Source organism: Triturus cristatus, chromosome 9, assembly GCF_964204655.1.
Source record: "Triturus cristatus chromosome 9, aTriCri1.1, whole genome shotgun sequence".
NCBI classification, from domain to species: Eukaryota; Metazoa; Chordata; class Amphibia; order Caudata; family Salamandridae; genus Triturus; species Triturus cristatus.
This window is the reverse complement of record NC_140592.1, coordinates 261070622-261084095: the sequence shown is the minus strand read 5'-3', so window position 1 is coordinate 261084095 and position 13474 is coordinate 261070622. Positions and strand designations below refer to the sequence as shown.

At 37.4% G+C, this 13474-nt stretch overlaps 1 protein-coding gene across 4 annotated transcripts in view; it reads left to right on the top strand.

The window, feature by feature from the left end:
* Positions 1–11595, top strand: part of LOC146797710 (plasma membrane calcium-transporting ATPase 2-like) — a 2176758-nt gene extending 2165163 nt beyond the window's left edge. For all 4 annotated transcript variants that reach the window (XM_085624877.1, XM_085624876.1, XM_085624878.1 and 1 more), the window contains one exon: positions 7438–11595. In XM_085624877.1, the coding sequence (XP_085481003.1) occupies positions 7438–7746 (309 nt within the window). In that variant the 3' untranslated portion in view covers positions 7747–11595. The remainder of the gene's footprint in view (positions 1–7437) is intronic.
* Positions 11596–13474: the final 1879 nt, after the last annotated feature.

The window sequence follows — 13474 nt, the reverse complement described above, 5'->3', positions numbered from 1 at the left end:
CTGCCTATAGACAGATGTTTGGAGTGGGCATAAGATCATCTTTCTATCCGCTGGACGGCTGGCTTGAGGGGGCGCACTTGCAGTGTGCCACTTTTTATGGCAATGCACTTTCCAAAGGGCTGTTTGCCTCCTTACCTGCTTCCATAACACAGCATGGACACAAAAGTAAAGCCTTTGACTCATTTGTTTGGGACCACAGCCCCATGGAAATTATGGAATGTTTCCTTAAACAAGCACCAGCACTGTATGTGCGCTGGCATGATCTGTATTAGAGAAGGGGCTGCACAAGCATCTGCTCACCCTTCCATAATGCTAGAGTGCCCCAGGGGTACAGAAAACAGGCACACACACCTGTTGTGCCTTGGGGCGGTGTCTGTCATCAAGCCTACTGGAATGGCTGTAGATATTAAAAAACATCTTCTACAAAATGTTCACTCTAATGTGACAGGTTTCACCATATGCTTTGTGAATCAGAGCCAGATATGTTTGCATCTTTTACCTATCTATCTATCTATCTATCTATCTATCTATCTATCTATCTATCTATCTATCTATCTATCTATCTATCTATCTATCTATCTATCTATCTATCTATCTATCTATCTATCTATCTATCTATCTATCTATCTATCTATCTATCTATCTATCTATCTATCTATCTATCCGTCTACGCAAATCTGTATGCATGTGTGTATATGTCTATGCTAATCCATCATATTAATTGTTTCTTCTTATACAAATCAAAAGCAAATAATGTTCGTATTGCCTAAACATTACTGTTTGCCTTTTTTCTTGTTCTTATCTGGTGCAGTTAACACTTTGCTCTCTGGGTGGGCCTAAATATGAAGATCTTTATTTCTTTCAGCTACATAATGAAGCAGTCAGAAGTGAAGTTTAAGCATGTCTACATGTCCCGAGATCTTTCATGTAGTCTATGTCGAAACTCTGTATTTTTCTTGTCTGTTGTGTCCAAACCTGTAAGAAAAGGGGATTGTGTCTCATTGTCTATCTATTGTGGCATTGCCAGTCTGAGAAGGATGCATCACTACATTGACCTTAAGGACAAACAATGTAACAACATGTTTCTTTTGGTAGCACAATTGAGCGGTGGTGACTGCACACAGACTTTCTGAGATAGAGTTTTCAGAGAATGCAGTGTAGATATTTAATGACACCTTGTCATTAGAGATGTTCTCACATCATTTACCAAGACACAGAACTACATATTTTGTTTCAAAAATTAGTATTCACAGAAAAAGGTGCAGTATTTGATCCTCATTTTGAAATGTACCCTTTCACAGGTACAATGGACTATTTCCTCAGAGATATCCAATTAGTGGAATACGTTTCCCAGCTCTGTTGCCTGTAGTAGATGCACTAACTCAGATATTTTTAGTGTTAATGTATCCACAGAAAAACAACTTCACTTGGCCTAGGACCAAGACTTATTCTAATGTGTTCTCCATTTCTATTGCCACAATTTTCAAGGGAATTTGGACAAGCAACTTCTCCAATTTAGCCAATGAGTACTTTCCATGCTACCTGGAGACACACCCTCCGTGAGCCATTGGCAGGTTGATAGATGAAGGATTGTGACAGCAAGTGTTATCGCATGTGACTTTCCAATCTACATTTCGAGAACGTGTGGAGCACATTCACGTTCTTCCCGACAGTGGGAAGTACTCAGGCTAGTTGGCCCCACTTATGCTATCATTAGTAAATCGAGAAACATCAGAGTGTCCTAGCCTTAATTCAGACAACTACCTTAAGGCCTGTGCCGATCACTATTGGAAATATATTTTGAGTGGACCTTGACCACAGCTGGGTTGTGCTTCTTGTTGTGTATAACAAACGAAAATGTTGAAATTCAATTAAAACAGATATAACTAAATTAAAGTCAATCATTAGCTTAATTATCAATGTCACCTAATGTCATTCAGCTGGAAATTCGTAAAACACATTTAAATGTTGCTATGGGTCTTTGTATGATCAAGGTGAAATGGTAAGAAAGCTCCCAAAAATTATAAGCCTTACTAGTGGAAAGGAGATCATAATGCCATGAGGTCACTTGTGGCAGAAGAATAACTGTGCCGGTGTGGTGCCAGTGGAGTCTGGCAAAGTTTGACTATTAATTAGATTTGGCAGGCTCAGAGAAGCCAGGTTTTTAGATAGTACACGCAAAAGCCTGAAGAGTCAAGTTTCTTCTACATTTCACTCCACCGCGGCGCAAGCCTGGGTTCTCTGTGCTAAGAAAAAAACACTGGCAAATGAAATTAATTAGGAAGAGTTAATCTGTCCTCTTACGGTTGCTTGGTTACAGTTGGAGTAACATTTGCTCACACTCCTTTTCTTTTGATTGATTCTTGTATAACGTGGCTACCACTTCGGATGGAGTTATGTCATGTTCATCATCATCATCATTATCCTTTATTTCAGCTCATTTGAACAACAAAAGGTACAAGACAAAGGATTGTTTAAAAGATTAGATTAGATTAGATACAAATATACAAATTCTTTAAAAAGGCAGAAGTCATATAAAATTACAGTACAGTGTAGTCGATGACAGCCTACCAGGCTCAAGCTACATCGGCTATGCCCCAACAGGCAAAAATATTTTTGGTTTAAAGCTGCCATACCTCACATTTGGGTAAGTCAACTATAATTGTGCTAAGATAAGATATGAGTTGCATGATAGAAGAAGATTCCACTCTTGCATCTAAAAGGATAACACATGCTTAAAACCATGTTTGCAAGACAGGCAGGTCTACTTTTGGAATTGTGACATGGATAAAAAATAACTCTAATTAATTAATTACAGGACGCAACAAGCGATAAAATACAAAATACCACACATACCCAACTACACAAAATCACTGGAGTGTTTAGATTTTGATTACCTATTTTACTTATAATGTTTTACATTAGTTAAACAAAGTCTATCTGAGACAAAACAGCAGGCTGTGTCGGTCCTGGAGACAAATGTAGTTGTACCCTTCTGTAAGAAAGACTGTAGACCAAACAAGACAATTTTCCTATCTGCGCTGGTGAAACTTTTCTCGGACAACTGTGGAGTGAAGAATGGACACAGGAAGATGATGCTGCTACCAAAGAATTCCATCAACTAACTCTTACTGCACATTTTGCTGTGAACCTGAACTGAAGTTGAACCCATGAGCTGGTGCTACAAGAGTCTTTTGGAAAGTGTGAAGGCTTTTAAACTAGCAGAGAACCAGAACAAGGTGGCACACCTTTGAAAAACAAAACAAACTTAGATTCTACATTTTATTAGCTCTTCCAACTGACAGCTTTTAAACTCAAAGATCAAGATTCACGGTTGAAAAAGGAAATGCCTTTTCCTGCAATGTGGAACCCTTTTTGACTTCAGTTTCTGGCCTCAACACAATGAAGACAAAACATATTTTTAACTCTGAAACACCAGGATGAACCACCAATGTTTACTTGACTATTCTCCCCTGCTGGGAGGCCATTGATGGTTGTCTAAGTTTTAGTCATCTACACCCCACTGATTAAAATTAAATATAAGTACTGAACACTCCAATCTTTTTTTTTAAATGTATGCCATTTTTCTTATGAAAGTTTTCCCTTTTTTACAAACCTGAATTAGTTATGTTATACCTTTTACTGCTGAACTCTATTATTTCTGTGGTGGTGTTGCACATATTTCTCTTGAATTTTTTTGAGGGAAGGCTTTACAGAGGAGTCAGATACAAGTTAGGTTTTCCCCAAAGAAACAGTTTTGCCTTTCAGGGGTGTAACTATTTCGAGTTTTGGTTGAGTTCATTCACAGCAAACATAAAGACTGCCACCTCACTCCTTGTTCAACAAATTGGTTTCCTAGAAAAATTGTGTAGTTTCACTATTGACAGAGTACCAGATTTGGCAAAGTGATGACATAGGGAGCAGAATCCCTAAATAGCAAAAAACGTGAATAATGGTGTGAGAACAGAAAGACAAGGATGATGATACAATCTATGATGAGCACTCAACGGCTAAAAGTTGGCGGAGCCAGACCACTCAAGCCTGATGTTGCAGAGCAATACAAATATGACTTCTGTCACAAACCAGTAGTTTGAGATGTGTGACTGAAAGAAGGAAATAGGGCAAATTAAGTGAAAGGATGTAGTGGGATGGGTAGCAAAGTACAAGCCACTATGTGCCATACAAAGGAAAACCTGTCAGACACAGCAGGTATCAACGGTACATATACACACACATAGAAGTCCAGAAAAAATATTGACATCAGTTGAAATATGTGAGGCCACATTACTCCCAAATGTGAGTTTCATACCGCTTGGGAGATATGAGAGTATGAGTTGGTGCTATCATGTTTAGATGCATCGCCTTGATACTGATGGCTAAGGCATCATGAGGTACTACAGTGTTATCCTTTAATTAAATATTGGTAAGCCCTCTTGGGTATTGAATCATTCCTGTCTCCGGGATTTGGACAATGTATCTGCCTTGTGCCAGGTCACTTTTGCTCACCCTCTTCTACCTACTGAAATGTCTGCTCTTGGAAATCAGATAGGCCATCTAGCCATTGCATCTCCCCTCTCATATCCTTAGGCTGGCTGCAATGATTAGGTAAAGTTAAGTAGCTATGCTACCCAGAGTTCACGTTTAGAGACATAGATGTAGACTTATGTCTGTAAGCATCTGCAGGAAACATGCTATGGTGTCCTGTACTGTCTGCTCTACAGTAACAGCCTATAGGTGTCTGTTCAGTCCTTACTCATTTATGTATCATGAGTGCATTGCTGAGCTACTGATGGCCTTTAGTTCTCAGAGGCTGCCTCAGAAGACTGCCGGAGGAGCCGTTTTCCGATGAAGCAATGTGTCTGCTGTAGCAGTAGTCCCCATAGCATGGGTCGTTGGTTGTCATCCTGGATTGAATGCCATCAGACCTGCAGCATGCTCCTGCAATCAGTGCCATCAAATTTAGTACTCATATATATTGATGCAGGCACATGAATCTCTTTTATTTCTATGTCCTGGAGTGAAGTCACCTAGCTATTGTGCCCAGGGTAGGAAATCTGGATGTAGGATTACATGTGATTTCATTAGCCAGGAGCACCACAGGGTTCCTTGCTAGGTTTGTACTGAATTAGGAGACAATAATGTCATGCACATTCCTTGCTCTTTTTATATGGATACCATTTTATCATTTGAGGCACGACCAATTATGTTCTGTAGACTATAGAGCAGAGGTTCAAGGCTACTCTTTTATTTGGAGTCTCATATTTTTCAGACTTAAGTATACCAACTTCCTCTGGTGCACAGTCTCTCCATTGACCTCACCTAGGCTGACGTAAAAGATATATGTGAACATCTCAGTACCTGAATATTGTTTTTATATTAATGTATGTTCCATTCACATTTTGGTGCTGTCCAATTACAACATTTATAGGACGCTTCACCACAGAATATTCACCGATACATGCTTTGCGCCTTTATGTGGACCTCTTTGAATTCCATATGTACCAATGATTTATTTCCTTCTCGTTCCCCATCCTCTGCATACCTTTTATTTTTTCAGTGCCACTCTTCCAGCAAACTCTTTTTGGTGTTTGGGGGCACAGCATCCTGTTGCGAATCTATTGAGGTTGTTCACGACCCAGATGTTAGGATTTACCTGTAGCCCGCCTCCCTGTTGTAGTACACTTTCATTCTTTGTTTCTTTTTTTGCAGAGTGCAGCAGTATCCCTGCTTTTTTCTTTGGTTTAATTTTTTTTATTTCTCTGCTTTTACTTGTTGTGCTGTCTAATCCAGCATATTCTGCAGGCAGTGAAAGACTAGCATAGTGGAACAAGCAGAAAAAAGTCTGCATTCAATTAATTACATCTCAACCATGAAAAGCAGAGTTGACGCATGACAGATTTTAGTAATTGAAAGGAAGTTTTGCACTGCAAGTTTTAAATTTTTAACCCATTTAAAAAGATCCCTCTATTGTAATAAAAAAAGAGGAACTCAAGAAAACATCAACGGCATCCTTGACAGAACAGGCTAATACTGTCTATAGGAGATACATTTAGGGCCTCATTTATGAGGAATTGGCATAGGACAGCACCACAAGTCTTCTTGCTGCGCTGCCCTACACCAATGTGCAAGGGCAGTAATGCACCAGATTTATGAAATACAGTGCACTTCTGTCAATTCGCTGCCTAGTGCAAAAGTAGGCACCCTTGCACCATAGTGGCGCTGCCCCAGTTTTACGTGCTTAAGTAAATCTGGGGCAGCATCAAAATCCATGGGTATTTCATGGGAAAACCCACTGCAACTCCCATGGAATGCCTCCTTGATGCAGAGAAGCCAAGGCAGCAAGTTGCACTGCTTTGTCTTACTCCATATCTATGAGGACATGCAAAGCCATGTAGTGTGGCTTTGCACCGCCTCATAGATATGATTGAGAAGCTGGCGCTGCCGTAGCATTAAAACAAGATGCTACGGCAGATACATTTATGGCAGTCAATCGACCAGAAAAGATTGGCTTTGCCTGATAGTGTGCTCAAATCTCACAACAATATTTTATGTTCTCTATCATTGTAAACTATATTTTGGTGCACTTTTCTTTGCTGCAGCACTCAAAGTTTAATCAACGTTTGTTAAACTGCTCAATACATTACCAGAAGATAAATGGACATGCTGGTAATTTCAGCCTACGTTTATGCTGTCTGCAGCAGTGTTCATTCACAAAGAGTTTGATCAAATGGAAATTGAATCACTAAAATAATGGGTCTATACTCGAGTGTTTACCTCTCCTTTGCATGAAGGACACCCATAAATTAACCAGGCTTCTAAAACCATCCATGTTATTCCAGTTAACTGTGTACATGTGACAGCAGTGCCAATGTTTTCTTCGTGGCATGGTTTGCTTTCGATTGCTTGACGTTATGTGCCTTTGGCGTCCTTCTTTTGAACTTTGTTTTTGTTACTTTTGTGACGTGTTTGTTACCATTTGCCCTTCTGTTTGGCTTTGTATTATACCGCTCATACTGTGTCTTGTCCATGTGGTTTCTCCAGTTTTTGTATTGGATTGTTTTTTTGTGTCTATAATTCATTATGTATTATTTGTTCTGTTGTGTAATGCACACCATTCAAAGACAACTTGCGTACAAGAAACTTGACACACTGAAAACTGCATGTGTTCACTGATGTCTTCTTAATCAAGCTTGACTCTTGCCAGGGCGGTGCTAGCTTTCCTTAACCAGAGCCTCTTGCTTGTCTAATTCCAGTTATTTCTGAGTTTCAAAGCTGTCAGAAAGACTTTTGTTTCATGTGCCTAATAACCTGCGACTGGATTCCAACCATCCTCACAACTTAATTGAGAGAAATCTTGAAATATGATTAGTTTCTTTACTCCTTGCCTCACTCTTTCTTTTACCCATCTAACACTTACATGTCATTTTCTCTTGACAGATCCGCGTTGTGAATGCATTCCGTAGCTCTCTCTACGAAGGCTTAGAAAAGCCTGAATCTCGAACCTCCATCCACAACTTTATGACTCATCCTGAGTTTAGGATAGAAGACTCCCAGCCCCACATCCCCCTCATTGATGATACAGATGTAGAAGACACTGTGCTTAAGCAAAACTCTAGCCCTCCCTCCTCTCCAAACAAGAACAACAATGCTATTGATAGTGGGATCAATCTTACGACTGACACAAGCAAATCTGCTACCTCTTCTAGTCCAGGAAGCCCAATACATAGCTTGGAGACATCACTTTAGCCTCAGATGGATTGCTCAACAAGGAAGGCCAACAAATCAATAGGTGACCACACAAAGCAGAGCATATTGCTGGCTGAGAAGCTGTTTGAACTCTTCTTCACTTGAAGGCAAGTGCAAGGATCGACTCATCCCGGTGGTCATAGACAGATGACGAGGCTGATTTACAGGCTTGGTGTTGCGTCCTCCGGGAAATGTAAATCACAAGAAAAAAAATCTTCCTGCATGAATTAAAACATCTCCAGCTCCACTCTATACTTCTCCATCACTTGCTTTTTTCCTGCCTCTCTGTCTCTTCTCTCTGTCTCCTATCTCTGTCCTTGTTATAGGTGGGAGGACTTGTAGGTGCAGAGGACTACAGTATTTATCCAAATCACTGATCTGTGGGATTTTGAACTGCTTGAATGACATGGACTCAGCAGAAGAGAAGTTCAATAAGGTCTCTGAAGTTGCACAGTTCAACATGCATAATAAATTTGCACCACTCGGAAGGTGCAGTACGAATTAAAATTTATGAAAAAATGTATAGATATATACATGTATATGTTTATATTTGTATATGTATATATATATATTTGTATCTGTATACAAATATATATGTATTTATATGTGTGTATATATATCTATATATAAAAAATATATAAATATATATAGAATTTTATATCTAGACATCTATACAGAGAGAAAACAAATAACACATTTATTTGTTGGCATGTTGCCTGGTTTCTGCTTAAACTGCTGTAACTATTTTAACTTATTTATGTCCTCAAATAAGAATGTAATTTGTTTACAAGCCTGTAGATAGTACAGTATCCATAATAAGTTGTAGGGTACAGAAAACATTTCCTGCCAGTGGTGTATAGATATTCAAATCCATGAAATCATATGAAACACTGTACCCTAGATGTTCTTACAGTTATGTTTTGATTTTGCCTGCTATATTTTCCTGGTTAAACATAGGTACGGATAGCAAATAACAAAGAGGAGCCAAAATATAACATATTTGAAGTCGCATTGTAACTTAATGCACAGGGAAATGGAACCGCTTGGCTTCCTTTGCTTCACACACAAATTCAATTTATCAGGGTTTTTTTTTTTTAAATAAAGTGCTTGAACTTGGTTTGGTGTAACACTTTCTAATAGAGGCCATTTCAGTGTTAGTCTTTATTATTATTATGGTTTTGTTGACTGGAAAACAGTATTCAGACAAAATTCCAGGGCACATCTTCAAAAGTGAGTGCAATATTGATCACACATGAGAACGAGCAATGCTTGTTTGCAAATGAGGCTCACTGCAGTTGAGTAATGTTGTGTAAGAGCATGGCCACCTTTCCATTCACTAGTTATAACCTTTGTTTTAATCTGAATAATCGTACACGGTGACGTGTTGAAACAATATCAGTTGGTCAGGCTAATTTCCACATTTTATAAAAAAAAGAAAAAATACGATTAATTATTTTCTGCACTTTCTAGAGCTAAACGAAATGCTATAAGGTGTATATTGAAATGTGCTTTAAATGCTTCTTTTTTTTTTAGAAAGCTTGTCTTCCTGTAGTCACATAAAATATAATGTAGAATAATGATTGATTGACATTTGTATTAATTTACAGTCCTTTTTTCTACAAGGAATAAGCAGTCAAATTATAAGCAACAACTTTTAAACAAGCATGGATGTGTATTCAAGATGGCAACTGCCTTCCTCCTTTTCGTTAATCACTTTTATCCAACCATGCGAATGCTGTACACCTTTGGGGGTCACTGTTTTAAACAAAAAATGACAATTTGATAACAGTTTACTTCAAAGACTTTTCAAAGTATGATCGTTTTCCATAAACTTTTACAGTGCATTTGGATTAAAGACACTTTGGATTATAAGGCAGAGGACGTTTCTTTTAAATGATTTTAATTGATGCTTTTTTGCTCTTCGCTTGGAAGTGTTGGACGTGTTGCATTTCTGCCAGAACACTTTTCCTGTAAGCAGAAGTCTCAAAAATAGAGCCATGACTCCTGGCCATACTTCCGGACTTAAATGACTACAGGCCTGCTAGGTGCAATACGAACATGCTAGCCAGGTACAACTCCAGGCTGTTATAATGACCATTGTCCTGGACACTGTGGCGAAGCAGGAATCATTTCCGTTTCCTTTCTCTTTGGTTTGAGGTGAGAGGCAGTTAGACTCATGCTCACATAAGAGCCGAACTGCGTCAGCCCTGATTTCTAACAAAGACTCAAGTTTCACTGTGCACTGGAGACATTTGTGCAAGGCTTGCATGGCTTTCAAAAGATGGCCGACACCTCCCTTGCAGCACCATGTGATAAAAGTTGAAATACGGCATGAAAGCGTAAACACATTTAGTAATATCTAGCAACAAAGTGGTTAAACGTTAGTCAGCTCTACTCTTTGCCTTGTAAACATAGGCTAACCTTTGTATCTCATGTATTGGATTTCTTTAACCTATCTGATTTAGGGTGACTAAATTTCCCGCTCTGGTTGCAGAGGAGGGCCTATGACTTTGGATCCAAGCCTCCAGGAAATGGTGTCAATGCTGGAACGTCATATGTTGTTATCCTGGCACTATGTATTTTTCTTTTTTCATGCCCGCATGCATTTACCCTTCCAGGTCTTTCCAAACACTCCTTTTCAATCCACTCTTAATGTTCAAGAATCATTTTTTCATGAAGAGGGTACCAAGTAATATGGGCTTTATACAATATCTTTACGCACACATGGTCACACTCACATTGTATGTATCTGACAGACTAACGTGCGTTGAATGAGCAAACACTAGGGCTTACATTGCATATGTACAGTCATTAACTAAACAACAAAGCAATGTTGCAATGGATGATGGAATAGTAAACTGTGGATAGAGCAGATGAAGTAACTAGGCTACAACAGTTAAAGGCACTTTGTCATCTAAGCCAAGCTAAGAACTGCTCCCTTGTAAACATCATACTATAAATCATGTCGTATTCCTACAGTTTGAGGGGGTGTAAAACAGACTGGGGGCTATTCAGAATGTTTGCAGTGGTACCACAATGTGTATACACCTGTTTACACATAGATGTCTAATGTGGTAACACACCCCTGAAAAAATGTCTCTGCCAATTCTACCTGCTTGACTACTGTACTATACCTAGCACTTCAAAGACCACTGAAGTCCATGGCTATCCATCATCCTATGCTCTATATTGAGAATTACAAAGAAGAATCTATAAAATTGACCAATCTACTGAATTCCTTGCAATACGTGCTACAATGCTTGCTCTCTACATTCCAACATTAGCAACATAACATTTGTGAGTGAAAAAATCCTGGTACCATTTGTGTTCCATCCCATTTGGAGTTGATTCAATCTCTTCATTCATCAGTTTTTATGATTTTTTTTTAACCTAGACAATAATTGTAAATAAAGAACTTAATGTCTCTGTTCATTTAATACTATGCAAAAGGTTATGCTTTCTATTGTTATTCTAATTCCTAAAGTGTGATGCTGGAATGTTTGTGTTTCAAAAAAGCAAAACAAAAAAAGCAAATGTAATTTAAATATGTGATGTAAATTATTTTATAGTCTGGAAGAAAATGATACAGTTTTAGCTCTTGCTGCTGGCTGTCTAATAAATAAAGTACTAGCAGGGGCACAAGTGGAAGCAATTGAAAATAATAAATTCACAAAGGAGCATGAACAATAACGGTTTGCATTTAACATCTTTATTTATGTTTTTGAATATAGTTTGCTGGCTGGATAGTAGTATTCTGAATTATAGAGTACATTGATCACAGAGTTTAAACTACTATAAGGCAAATACATACATTTGAAAAATTTGAGCTTAAGGGTGCTTGATGCAGAAGCAAGAGGATATGTGTCATAACATCGAACTAAAAATGCTGAAAAGAAAAAAGTGGATTTAATAATGTTAACAACAGCATCATCTGATTGGCTATGCGTATGTTCAAACATTGTAGTGAAAAAAAAATACAACCAATCTATTAAACCCAAATTAAAGTATCAAAAATATATTTTGCAATAAGGTTTTTGAATTAGTAAGAAACTGAAAGAAATACATTTAAATCAAAAGAATCACAGGAAGGCTCCTACATACCTCTAACTTGCAACGAACCCATGATCTTTTATTTCATTGGGCCTGAAAGATTCACTCTTCATAATTCTATTTGTGTTCAAAATTACTTCTTCTTCAAAATTTCCTTTCACTATGTTTACATTAATTATTATTTTGTATTGCACATGCTACCCTTGCTGTTTGCACTGGTCTCTAAACAAGGAAGGCAAAAATAATTCTATCCATACCATTTTGGAAATAGTATTCCAGGAACAGAAAGTACTCATTAATGGAATTAATCTCAACATTTTAATTCAACTCAAGAAGAATAATGAGATATTGATATTAGTTTTTCATTTTATAGCATGAAGCCCAATGTGGGTTGGCTGTATTCCACCTTCCTTCACCAGGAGCTTTTGCTAAAAAATATAATCTCATAATTATTAAAACATATTTTACAGACATATGTTTACAATCCATAACCCATAATGCATGCATTCATAGATTCTTCTGCTACCAAACTCGCAAAATATTTAGGCTCATACGCCCACAGGAATTCATCTTTCAATACCCCATTTTTCACTATCCATGTGATAATTGCATCAATGTTTTCCCCTTTGTCTAACACATTGAAAACTGCCTCAGTATGTTCTGTGATATTGATTTCTAATATCTGGTAGCTATTATATTACTCAAACAGCAAAATTCATAATCTGTTATCCTTTTTTATTATAAAGCTGGTAAAAGTGTTCTCTTAATTCATTCTTAATCTATTTTATTCACTCTATGTGACCTATAAATCCCACTTAAATTACTTCTGCTGTTTGTAGTAAAATTTTATTTTTCTTGTTCATCTATCCAATTCTTCTCAATAGTCTCTTATAACAGGTTTCGGGTAAATGTTAGTAAGTCAAAATTAAGATTATCAGACAATGCCAGACATTTCTATTAAACCTATTGGTAAGAAATGTATTCTACATGTATCACATTTTCACCCAAAGTCGTTATATGACAGATTACTATTTAGTTCAATGTTGCAACTTAACTTAAGATAATTTCCTCTGATCAACAATGTCAGAATGAAATGAATTAAGAATTCACTGCATATAGCTCTGAACACAAAATCTTAAATAAGGCAACAGAAAGAAAACAGGAAATAACACGAATGGAAGCCCTGGAAGGTTTAAGGAAAATATAGCCAATTAAAGAATTAAACTGATATTACTAGCTACATGACAAGCATCTGTAACTGAAAAGTTTGTTCAAAAACCTTAGCAGATTATTAAAAATGATATTCACAAATTAGACATTTGAAGTTGATTGTGGTTTTTCAATGAAATAATACATTTTCTCATAAACGCTGAATATGAAACCTTTCAGAAAAGGATTCATGTCAAAGGAAAGCAACGTGGTACACATACATTTTAGTTTTTTGGCTTTTGCAACAATCCAATAAAGGGTATCCATCCAGAAACTGAAACTATTTTTTTTTGTGTTTATGAGCCATGAAAAACTGAACAACCTATTTAAAGTCTAAAATGTCCGTGGATTAACTGGGCCAAGTGAGAAGAAAAATAAAAGTCAAAATAAGTGAGTGCAAATCTGCATTTTTGAGCAATTGAAAAATCAAATGTGGCAAGGCTCTTCAAACAAGAAAAATATATTATAA